This window comes from Copadichromis virginalis, linkage group LG7 (genome assembly GCF_057382275.1).
Source record: "Copadichromis virginalis isolate Kocher_CV1m ecotype Utaka linkage group LG7, C_Virginalis_male_GT1.1, whole genome shotgun sequence".
Taxonomy (NCBI): Eukaryota; Metazoa; Chordata; class Actinopteri; order Cichliformes; family Cichlidae; genus Copadichromis; species Copadichromis virginalis.
The window spans coordinates 35312747-35325636 of record NC_140624.1 but is presented as its reverse complement, the minus strand read 5'-3'; the positions used below and the strand labels follow the sequence as shown (position 1 = coordinate 35325636).

Here is a 12890-nt window from a genome sequence, read left to right as displayed (position 1 = left end):
ATTTTAATTCCAGGGAAAACAGAATTACTTATTTCTCCATATCCTGCAGTACAGCCACAGCCACATCCTGTCAGAATACATCCTACATTAGACTTCAGCCCAAGGAGATCAATAGAAACTACAACCAGTCGCTTTTGACTGATTGCCTGGCATTTTTAATATACATGTTTTATCAATCATTTATGCAGCTGCCACTAACATCCAACTGAAGGAGCATTACGTTTGTTTTTGATTGATTTTTCTTTTTTTTAAACTCTTGCTACACAAACTGCTTTCATTTTATTATCGTTTCATCACCGAGATACTCTTCAAAAATAAATTTCAGTGGATGTAAATGCAACACGTTTAAATCAGGGATATTAAAACCACCAGTTTAAGGTAATATATGCACTTACAAATTCACAATACATTTTTTTTTCTTAGTAGCTAGATTTGATTTGATTTGATATTAGTATTTTGATTGGTTTGAGGTTTGGATTTATTTTGCATACTCTCACATGTTTTCATAATTTTTTCAGTTTTCTGATAATTTACTGGACAAATAATTCAAAAAGCATAGGTCTCATCATGTGGGAGAGACGTATTAAAGGTTTCCTTTTTCCTAGATTTTGATATTAGCTTCATCTTCCAGCCGCATGTCAGAATAATTTTCTAATGGCTTGGTTACACTATAGTAAAAGTAGGATGGTAACCTCCATACAGCTGGAAATAATTTGCTGTCAGAGACCAACTGCAAGTAATTGTGGTGACCAACTGGTCACCAAGAGGTTGAACATGTCACACCTTCAACCTCATGGCACCTGCTTTAAATCAGAAAATGACTGCATGTCGCCTGGTGGGAGGCAGTCTGCTTCCAAACAATCAGTCTCTCTACCGTCACACTCAGGGCATTTTCACATGTATAGTTCATTTGCTCTTGTCTCAATCACTTGATGACTTTGTAAACTTGTAGCTTTTTCTCATGGTTTGGTTTCCTTTCACACTGGAAAAAACTGAATACCATGCATCACTATATACCATGTGACAATGTTTAATCTGCTTATTGGTGAGATGTGCCTGCAGCGGGAACAACAAAAGCAAACACAGGAAGAAGATGTGTTCTGGCCCAGTGGATAACCTGGAGAATTTACACCTTTCCTACTATAAACAAACTATTCTGGAGTTCATTTGAAACTAGACCAAGGAGCATAACTATTAAGCCTGCGCCTAGAAGCGTAAGCCATCTGCGATTTATCTCTTTGCTAAAGGAGATTTGAATCAACTGATTGTATTCCCATATGTCCTGCAGAAACTACATTTATGGAAGACTTCCTGTTTCAAACATACGAGGTTTTGGCGGGATTTGTGAATGTGAGAAGTTAATGTGAAATTCTGTGTACGTAGAACAGGTAACTGACTTTGTCTTATTACTATTTTATCATTGTCTTGGCAGACCAAAGTTGCTGCGAGTGGTCAAAGACCTGGTCCCTGTTTTTGAAGCAACCATTTTAAAAGGCACAAAGATCACAAATTCATTGCACAAAATAGTGCTATTTTAGTCAGGTGGGAGGCACCCGACTGTGGATGACCATGTGGAAAAGTAAGAAGTTCAATAGTTTCTTTTGTTTGTTTGTTTGTTTGTTTGTTTGTTTGTTTGTTTGTTTTTTAAATCAAAATAGAAGTTGGAGACTTGTTAAAGTTATGTAAAAGTAACAAAAAAGAAAAAAAATTATGCACAGTATCAGTTCACATAGGTCTGCAACTAAAGTTAAGCTACAAACTGATAACCTGATGATCAGATCACATGATCTCAAGCAAGCCTACATCAGATGACGGCTCAGCTGACCTAATCAGTGTCAGGTGTCTTGTCACTGAGCCCCACTCTGGTCTAAGCTGGGAGCGTCTTGCGGCTCTTCATTTGATTCTGACTGAAATAAAGTTGATTATTTTACTTGAAAAAACCCCCACATAAGTAGTTAATATTAAGACTTATCTTAATAAACTGATATAATATACGCCCATACAAAAATGTAGAACAGGGATTTTTGTTTTTTTAGTTGATTAACAGGGAATTTTTATGAGTGTATTATTATGATCACTAATTCTTCCCTATATTGACAACACAGAGTGAAGCAGAGGCTTTTTAACACCCAGGTGAGCAGTAAAATCCACTTAATCCTCTTAAATTCATCTAAGAGGGGTGAATGTCTGAGGACATGTGGTTAGCCTTCTATCATTTGCCATTAGGATCATTCATCCGATTCCTCCTCCTGTGACCCAGTGATCCATCCAGAGGTGATCTGATTGGTTTCAGATTGATGTGGGCTCAGTTCGAACACCTTCATCCCGCCCCACCCCCGCCTCAACCCAACCCCGGTCCCACAGGGGCGTGTCGAGCAGAAAACAAACAGCGTGTCACACACAAGCTCGCACACACACACACACACACAGAAACCCCCGATTACATCGAAGCACATTATCTACTGAGGTTGCTTGGCAACCAAACGGAGACACACACATCACAACATAATGGCTAATTTGTATCCAGCTGTGTCAGCAACGGGTAGACAAACCTGAAGAGCCATTTCTCTAGCTTTAGTTTCTGGAGCAAAGAAAAGCCCTTCAAATAAAAAGCTGGTTTTGATACACTGTAAACAAAAAGCTATTGATTGAAATCAGTGCATAAAAGTTTAAAATGCATAAAAAACATACTTCTTTATGGCTTATTAAGCATAAAGACCAAAACACAATGCAAAAGTGTGATCACCACTGCCATTTTCAGATGCAGATAGTTAAGGATCCCATCAACTGTCTCTGAAGTTAAAGCTATTGTAATGTTTTACAGTCAACCATGGCTAACATGCAGTACTTTTCAACAGTCTTGAGCAATCACTCATTTCCCTATACTATTTAGAACTTAAAAAACAAACAAACAAAAACATACATAAGGACACATAAGATCAGTCTGAGGACAGGTTATAACCACCTGACCTATCTTACACTGTAGGTTGGAAATTATGTTTCCCAGGTGAAAAATGACCAGATGACCAGACAGTTCTTCAGCGTCAATCATAACAGGTTTGCAAATGTCAATAATTAATAAATAGCAATGAAAGTAACTTTAAACTACACCGCAGGATACCTTTAAAAACACATGTTGTGCTCTGAGTCTGAGAGACTCTGATTATTAAATATCGTGGCCAATGACATTGAGACCTGCTAAAAAACAGAAGACGTCAGTCGACATGCCTCTGTATGCTCTGATCTTCTAACAGAAACTCTTTGCCTCAACAAGTACAGCAGGGAGAGAATAAATGTAATCATAGATTCTAACTATTTTCCTGATTCTATGCCAAGAGAAGGCAAAAGAAGGTCTGAAATGTGCTCTTTATGGCATGACATGACTGAAAAAGAATAACTGTTCTGAGACGCATGAACCGAATCTGTCATTTGAGCCTCCCTTACCTGCATTGATTCCAGCTGTTGTGTTTTTATTGTCACCTGTCAACACTTACAGCCCTGTTCTGGTTTCCATTTAAAATCCAGCTCAATTTATTCCCTTTATTGACATTTTGAAAAAGCCATTAGCTATCACCGGAGTCCAATCAAAAGCTCATAGAGTACGAATGCCGGACATCATCTCTCTGGGCATGCATTTATTAAAGCAAAACAGGCATTTATCAGCACGTTTCTAATATTGTATGACTGCTGGTTGGGGACATTGTATTGATACTCTAACCTGACAAAAATCAAATATTTGTTCCCTCCTGGGAGTCACTAGTAACCCAGTCAACATGGATCAATATCATATTTGAAAAACTGCAATTTCTCCAATGGCCACATGAGGCTGGTTCCAGAAGTGAGTCATTCCCCACAGTTTCCACATTAAAATGTCCAACTTGTTTAAAACATTCACAACTCATTTACACCTTCATGACAAACGTGTGTATTCAGTTTTTCCATAAATCTGCCTTTTAAATTGCATTTTGTCTTAAATGTATGCATTTGAGAGCATTTCCATTGTCTTTACCTGGCAAAAAAAGGCTTGTTGTGTGATTTGTACTTAAAAGCCCATCAAAGAAATCTGTGCTCCTATTTTCATAGTTCACCTTCTTATATTTTATCTGTACATTACTGACATCTGAGTCTTTCCAGGTTTGCAATCCATGACCCTAAAACTCCACTGTAACATCCTAACACAGTCAGTTCTGGCTTGCAATGGCGACAATGCTAAAAAAAACTGATGGGCACTTTACAGAATAATGGGTGGAGTCACAGTGGCTACATCTATCTTTCATATGCATTTCAATATCAACATTGATGGGGTTTTCCAAGCTCTGGGTAACATGTTTGTTAGGCTATGATTTCATGTTGAGTTGAGGACACAAGTGCAGATGCATAGAGGCAGGTACAGGTGAACTTAAAGTGAGCTGTTCATTACCAGACCAGTCGTTGAAACAAAAGTCTCAAGGGGAACACTGGAAACAAGGAGCAATCTACACTGGGGAATACAGGCTAATGAAGTATGGAAACAGGTCCAAATGTGGGAGTGGGAACACACCTGAAACTCAGATTAAAACAAGACTGGGGAAAGTAAAACAGTACACTAAACACATGGGACACGGACTACCAGGAAAACAGGAAACCAAACTGAAGGAGACTTGACACAACAGGGACAGAACAGAATTAATGCACTAAGCAAAAAGATACATGAATATAAACTCAAGGAAAACCAAGAATAACAGATTTATATACATTTACCAAAAAAACAACAACCTCTAAATCACTGGGTAACAGAGCCAGGACCATAACAATGTTATCTCAGAGGACTCCAGTGTTCGGATAAATATCTGTGTCCTTATGGTAGAAATACACTTCTTACTGCATTACCAAATCCCCTAATGAAAGATTGTGTCCTACTCGCTTTTAGGTGGAATAATTACAGCAAAATGTTAAACTTTTTAAAATGCGTTTCATAAAAACACTAAATGTTCTGGCACTGAGTGGCTCTAACCACAAGGCACACGATTGTTTACATTGTGCCAGTTTGTGGGTTTTTATTGTGCTCTATAAACAGGAAGTTGGTTAGGACATTAATTCAAGTCGATCTGTTCTGTTCATTTCCAGCTCCAAAACACATTTTACTCATGAACTCTGTTTGAGCAGCTTTGCATTATTCACACTCAGTGATGGGAATAACGGCGTTACAAGTAACGGCGTTACTTTTTTTCACTAACGAGTAATCTAACTAATTACTATTCCTATCGTTACAACGCCGTTACCATTACTAACAAGAAAATGTGGTGGGGTCCCGTTACTATTTTTCAACAAACAGACGGTTGAAGCTGTCTTCAGTTTACAGTATCAGTTGCACGGAAGTAGCTGTAAGTAATCTGGACGCTACAGCTTTGAGCAGCTGCGCGCGGTCCCATGGGTGGCAATCACTTTCTTGCAGACGATCACTTTTTGGCACAACACCTGGAGCTAAGGGGGCAAAACAATCGCACGAGTGCTGCTGTTTGACTGAGGAAGAATAAAGTAGTCGTGGTAAGTCAATCACATGACCACTTCAAGATGACAAAGCAACAAGGTGATATAGTTTTTAACTTGTGTTGATAGGCCACGCAAAACCAGAGTCATGATAAACAATATATACGCAGCATTTTTTCCTGAATAGTTTCGTCACATTTACTGTCTAAGGACAGCGCAGCAAGCACTCTCTGCTTATGAGCAAAAAAAACAAAACAAAAAAAAAACGCCCTTTCGTGTTGGTGGAGAAATGCACCATGTCGACCAATCAAAAAATGATATGGCAACATGACATTTGGTTGTTTAGGAAGACGGGGAAGTTTTAGGAGTGATGATGATGAGAGAGAGAGAGAGAGAGGAGGGGGGGGAGAGAGAGAGAGGAGGGGGGAGAGAGAGAGAGAGAGAGAGAGAGAGAGAGAGAGGAGGGGGGAGAGAGAGAGAGAGAGAGTTTTGAGATGTGAGATATTTGTTAGGTTTAGCGTGTTTGTAGTGTGTAGTTAATGTGTTGTCTTGTGTAGTTAGTGTGTAGTGTTGTGTAGTTAATGTGTTGTCTTGTGTAGTTAGTGTGTAGTGTTGTGGATAGTTTTGTGTTGTGTGTCAGAACAATGAGGCGACTGCTGTCTCCAGGTAGAGAACAGGAGTGATACACCTGCTGCTGTCAGACCTGCAGGTATCAGGCTGTGATGTTCTCCTTTATAGTGAACAGAAATTATTTTTTTGGAGTGGCACAAATAATTTGTGGCATCTTATTGATGCAGAACAGCTGATTGTTATACAAATAGTTTGAAATGGTTATTAAAAAGGGTAAAAGGTAAATGGCTGCAAATAACTTTGTTGTTTGCAAAACTTATACATATGATTTTAAAATTGACAATTTATATTTGCATTTAAAGTTATGAAGTATGATTCATTAAACATGTTTGTGGTTGTTACAGTAAAAATATAACTTTTTTTTACTCGGATTTTATGTTTTCTGATTTTAGATCAGTTGTGTTAATGCACTATGTCAAAATGAAAACATAACTGTAAATTCAAACACGTGAGGTTGTGCTGAAAAGGATGATGCCAAACAAGGCAAAGTAAATAGTTTTTAAAGCTGAAATGTAGAGGGGAACTCAAAAGTAGTAAAATGGCCAATTATACCCTGGACCCCAGAGGGTTAAACATTTTTTTTAAAGTAACGCAATAGTTACTTTTCCTAGTAATTAATTACTTTTAGAATATTGTAACTCAGTTACTTCTCTGAAGAAGTGACTAGTAACTATAATTAATTACTTTTTCAAAGTAACTTGCCCAACACTGATCACACTAATCTGCCTTATTATAACAATGCCCCCGCCCCAAGAAACACTCACAAAAAACCCCAAAAACACATAAATACTGTATACTTTACTTTATATATACTGTATAAGACAGACTCTTTGTCCCATAAAGACAACATTTCACCCTTAAAGACAAGCTTTGACATATTAAAGGTGGCTTCCATGTGTAAGCAGCTCAGAAGCACTTTATGATTCATGTCTTTTGAAGAAATAGAGGTAATGACTGACATGTAAACCTGAAGACTAAACTCTTGTATCTGACCACAGTAAAAACAACACCAACTTAGAAACGTATTAATATCCTTACACCCTCTTCCTGTATTACACTGTAAGGACTTCTTACATCATCAAAAGGGAGTACTGTACTGCCCTAAGCTTTGAAATCCTAGCAGTAACTACTCAGTACTATTGGCTTGACCGTGTTCCCTGTCACTGACTCTTCATGGCTCCCCTCTGATGATAAGAAACACAGGCTATTACATCCCTGCAAAGGCCTAGAGCCTCAATGGCTTCCCTGCCGAGAAGCCACCAAGAGCTGCTCAAAAGAGGAAGAAAAGCTTTCAACAATAAAAGCATGTGTCACAGAGCGCCCCACTTAGCTAACAACTTCCAGTGCAGACATGCAATTACATCTGAAACTTATATAAAATGTGAAACATGCAGAATATTGAATATTGTACAGCCTAAGGTGGTATGTCAGCCCCGCATCAAAAGAAGGCAACCTCAAATTGTTAGAAACAAAGATGGAAGCCGCTCTGCGAGGACATGGCGTCTGTATGGTGTTGCCCAGGAACAGTGTTGAACTCAAGGACAAAGGCTAAAACCAGCAAATGCTCACATCACACTCCTTTCACTTCTTTCACAGGCTCGGGTTACTCGTTGAATAACAGACATGCTTGTGGGCACATGATCTAACTGGAAGGAGGTGATTCCACTACACTCCCTCTCAGGGCGCTCACAGATATGCACAAAAGAAACCACTCTTACTGCAATGTTTCCATCTCCAGCTGACACCCAGCGGGCGAGGAACTCACCCCGTGAGGACGACCACGAAGTCCATTACATTCCAGCCATTGCGGAGGTAGGAGCCTTTGTGAAATGCGAAGCCCAGGGCGATGATCTTAATGGCGGCCTCAAAACAGAATATTCCAATAAAGTAGGGCTCTGTGTCGTCCTGCAGAAAGACAGAGAGAATCAGAGAGGGGATGAGACCAGCAGAAGAATATCTTTTTGTTGGAGGTAGGAGAGTGTTTACTGAAGCATTAAGTCAAAGAGCAGGGGGTGAATAAAAGACAGGGAAAAAACTTCTTTCACTTTTTATGCCGGCATGAGCAGAAATGCAGGAATTGAAGCTCTCTTTTGGATGAAAAGACAGTAAATACTGGGAAAACAAATATCCACAAACGCAGGATGATCGTATGGGGGTATTGTAAATTAATGGCGCCCCAGGCGTGCACATTTAATGCATTCAAACAAAAAAAATTAGCTTCAAGTGAATGCAGACAACTACATGTGCAAACAAAAAATTGTCACATTAAATATCATCAGTGCTGCGTGACTCCAAAAAAAGGGCAACCTCTGCTGAGGCCATGCAACAGGGCACTTTAAATGGAATAGAGGGCCTTTCTGTCTCACCAGTGAGGTAACAAAACCAAAACTAGAGGTCAGGTAGAGTATCTGGCACTAAGAAATGGCCACTTAGGCTGACCAGAGAGGCATTTGAGATACTTAGCCTGATAGGGCAGCAACAACAAAGGCACTTGGCCATTTCTTGTATGACATAAGAGAAAAATAGGGAAGGGAAATCTTGCTGCGATTATGTTGGTAGATGGGCAGAAAGAGGAAAAGGTGAGGTGGGGACTGACCAGAAGGTCACTTAAAGTACTCGTGTAGCATTTGAGGTTCCTAATAAAGAATCAGATCCAACTGAAAGGAGTCTGAGTGCTTTATTTGCCCTTATTGTGTAAAATACAAGGCAAATGAAAGGCACCTTCTTAAGATCCTAACCACAGACTGTATATAAAAGATGGATGTAGCCACTATAATGTCATTGAATGGTTTGCATGGTGATTTGGAGCCAGACATAAGAGATGGATGGATGTCGCTGAGAAACTCTCATACAGTTTTTACTTGTGACTTATGAAGCTGCTAGAAAGCACAGCCTTGTTCTTTGTCTCTACTCTTATTGTGATGAACATTTACAAAAAGAAACATCCTGATATGTTTACAACCAGCTATTGAAGCAACAACCACATCAGAAAGGTGTTTACTGAGATCATGGATCATGTAATGAGCAGCTGAGCCATTTTTCCATAGATATCTACAGAGCTGCCCCCTGCTAACCATGAGAAAAAATTCAGGTATAAGACCTCAGATTAAAGACTTTTAAGTTACGTGAGTCTTTTATAGACAGTCATTGAAGGTTAGTTGGGCACAAGCATGGCATTAGAAACTTCCAGGGAAGAACTTGACCCAACCAGAAAAGAGGTTGGACTGTTCAAATGCCCTGCTCATGTGTCATGGGAAAATATAAGCAACCAACCAGGTTTTTAAGGTGTCAGCTAGAAGTGCCAAACACTGGAGCATTTGGACAGTCAAACTGGTGCTTAGAGCAACAACAGGAACACAAAAATGAAGCATCACACTGGCAGGCAGGAGCAATTACAATAATTGGAGATAGCAGGGCCAAAAAGTCAGTTGGACCAACAAATAGGGCCAGTGGTCAGAACACATTGGAGCACATGGAAAGGCATTTAAGAGGCCCTGTGGCGTGACAGCCCATTCTTATTTCCTGGGTGTCAAATGCTGCCATTCTGTCACAGCTGCTGGAATCTCTCAGACACGAGGTCATGACGTGCTGGGATATAACCATAGTCACACTGGTTTCACATCCAGCTGGTCAATTATACATGTTTGTAAATAGCAGCTTAATGTCACACGTAAATGCACTTCATTTTTCAGCATGCTTCACTAATGCTGTGTATTATTAACCTAAACTAGGGGTGTCGAACATAAGACCAGCTTGCTAGAAATGCTGAAAGATTTCTTTCTTTCATACGGCAGCATGTCAATGTCATGTGAAAAGAGGTAATGTTGACATTGGACTTCCTTTTTCTCATAAGATATCTCAGGAATTAAATGCTACAACACCGTGAACTGTTAAACTCCTTTAGATGAACAGAAAGGGCCGTTTCACTGGTCCGGCCCTCTTAAGATGAAAGCAGGCTGTATAAGTCACAACACTATGACTTTTTCCTAAACCTCACCACGCAGTTTAGCCTTCTACTTTCACAAAATAAGTGTAAGTACAAAGTGAAGGAAAAGGAAACGAATCAGTAAGTGAAAACAAAGCAAATCAAACTGGGAAGCACAAAGTTCCCAAACAGGACACACACTGAGCACTGAACTTTAGGAGACGGCGATTATCTCCTGGCATCTAACGCTGCTGTTGCACAATGGCTGTAAGGGACGCCTGGGATGAGAACGTGCTCCGACACGGGCCAAATGTTTGCACTCACATGGCAACACGTATGACTGGGCAGTTTATGTGAGCACTGCACTACTCTCGAACCATGTCAAACAAGCAGCTCTGGGTCACAGTGGAATAATTTGCACTACGTGGTTGAGCTAACCCTAGGATGTGCTGCAAGTAAAGGAGCTAGCTCTGGCCTGTGTGGCAGGACACTCTTTGCCTTTGCCTCCCCATTAATATCTCAGAGAGCCTGAAGCGACGCACAGGGCACGAGCAGAGGATATCTCACGCCTACACTTTGCCTTCTCTCCCCCCTCCATTTTTTGTATCTCTCTCTCTTGCTCCCAGCATGCTACAAGCTGACAGACAGTGCCCCCAACCCCCAGCCTCACCCAGCCTCCAACGTAAATAATCACATAAAAGCAGTGTGACAGGCCCGTGCACTATAAGAAGGGTGACCTTTTCTATACCCCCTGAGTGAGTACAGGGAGCACATGATATAGATATGTTGGATGAGAGTTACTGAGGTGGTGGAACAAGAATGGGTTGGGGTTTTTTATAATTGAGGAACAAATTAGTGGCTTCTAGGCTATTAATTATAATAATTCCAGTGCCCTATAAAAGGACAATAATCATACATAAAGAAATTGAAATCTTTACATACATAGCAGGAGGAATTTTGGGAATCATAAAGAAAAGCCTTCTGAAAACAGCTAAAGAATCCTCTGCGGATCATGGCATTAAAGCCCTGCAATGGATGTGATGTACTCTCACTGAATAGCTTCTATCATCACTTCCACTTACAGCATGCCTGCTGGTCTATTGACAGAGCTTCATAAACAACAACAAAAGAAAAACCTGATCCCTTGTTCTAATTAAAAGGCATCTTGTTGCATTACATCCTCGAGGTGGAGGAGGCAGCGAGAGGATGCTTGTTTTCCTTCTTTGTGTAACCACTCTAATCACTTCCTCGTGCGCGTCTTCGCTGCTGAATTAGCATCACGACCATCAACAGCAGCAAGGTGGATGAATATGTGAGGAATTCTTTGACATTTTCCACATCAAGCTGTTGCTCTTCGTAGCGCTCTTTGCCTTGCTATTTTTAAGGCTAAATTCCCCTTCGGCCACAGCACCCTCAAACTCAAGAGGAACAAGGTGCTGGAGCATGCAGCTTTGCATGCACAATTTCTGTCCCCGGCATATATCACACTTGACCTCGCTGTGCAGCAGTCTCTTTTGTTTCTCGTGTCTCTTTTGACTGGTCAGCAGTGCGACGTGACCGTCAGAGTTCAAATGCTGGTTTAAATTGCATATGTGAGAATGGCAGCAGGAGTTGTGATAGGATGAGGAAGAAGAAGAAGAAGGGTGGAAAAACAACCAGTCACAGCTAAACACACCAAATAAACAAAAGTAATTAAGCAAGTGCAGATCAATATTTGGAAAGATGCTAATTAACTAGTTGCTTACTCTTATTGATAGCTTATTGTGCAGGATCATTTATTAGACCATAATGAAGAGCTTTGTCTTAATCAATAACCACCTGATAACCATTTATGATGTTCAGTAGGATATATTATTTCAGCATTTTTCTGCCTTTCCTTCTGGGATGCTCACTTTAGGGTTCATCACAGCAGGCCATTTGCCTCCTCTGTCCTCCTTCACTACATATGTGACCCTCGTCTGTGGTCTTTTTCTTTTCCTCTTGCCTGGCAGCTCCATCTTCAACACCCTCTGATTTCCACTCTCCCTCATCTGCACATCCAAACCATCTTAGCCTTGCCCCTCTTCCTTCTCCAAACTGCTCAGCCCGAGCTGTCCCCCTGATGTATTTGTTTCTAATCCAATCCCTCTTGCTCTGTCTTTCAACAAGGACTAACTGTTGCATTTTGAAAACATTGGTTATCGCTGTTTTCTGATACAGCTCAGTTTCCACAAACCTGCACTGCTCCTCCTAAGGCTACAGGGAACTGCTGAGTTTCTCACTCGTGATTTAATTTCTCTTTTTTTCCACATGATTGCAGAACTATCTCACTGTGGGTGTTACTTTCCTCAATTTAACATATTGCCACTTTTAGTGAATTTGTTCTTTCACTGAATCTGACTGGAAACTGTGCCTCTCAATAAGAAGAGGAGCTGCTAACTGCAGTAGTAGTGTGCCATGGTGAATTTCGAAAGTGTGAAGGAGGTTATTAAAGTGTCAAATACAAGTGAAGGAATCACTTTTGATGTTTACCACAAGAATGGACTTATATTTGTTAATAAGGATTGTAGTAGTGCCACGAAAGGCCAATACTGAGCATGCATAAATACGTAAAACCAATAAGCAGTAAACTGGAGATTAATAAGTGTCGAATAATTAGCAATTAGTAAATGTGTGCACTTAAAATAAAGTGTTGCCCAATATTTTTGTAAATCTGGCACCTCCGGGGAAGGGACAGAAAATCAACGTGTGAGGGATGCGACCTTAAAGAGATGGACTTACCAGGCGCTCTGACATGGGCGTCTTGTCACCGGCAGGTAGATGCTGCTCCAGGGCCAAGACGATGCAGTTGGCGATAATTGTGGCCAGGATCATGTACTCAAATGGA

The 12890-nt window shown here is 40.4% G+C and overlaps 1 protein-coding gene across 2 annotated transcripts in view; it reads right to left on the bottom strand.

Annotated features, from left to right (window-relative positions):
* The window catches only part of cacna1bb (calcium channel, voltage-dependent, N type, alpha 1B subunit, b), a 221111-nt gene extending 208221 nt beyond the window's left edge, over window positions 1-12890 (bottom strand). For both annotated transcript variants that reach the window (XM_085463201.1, XM_085463200.1), the window contains exons 1-2: window positions 12785-12890; window positions 7865-8004 (exon numbers count right to left, since the gene is read on the bottom strand). In XM_085463201.1, coding sequence (XP_085319327.1) covers window positions 7865-8004; window positions 12785-12877 — 233 coding nt within the window. In that variant the 5' untranslated portion in view covers window positions 12878-12890. The remainder of the gene's footprint in view (window positions 1-7864; window positions 8005-12784) is intronic.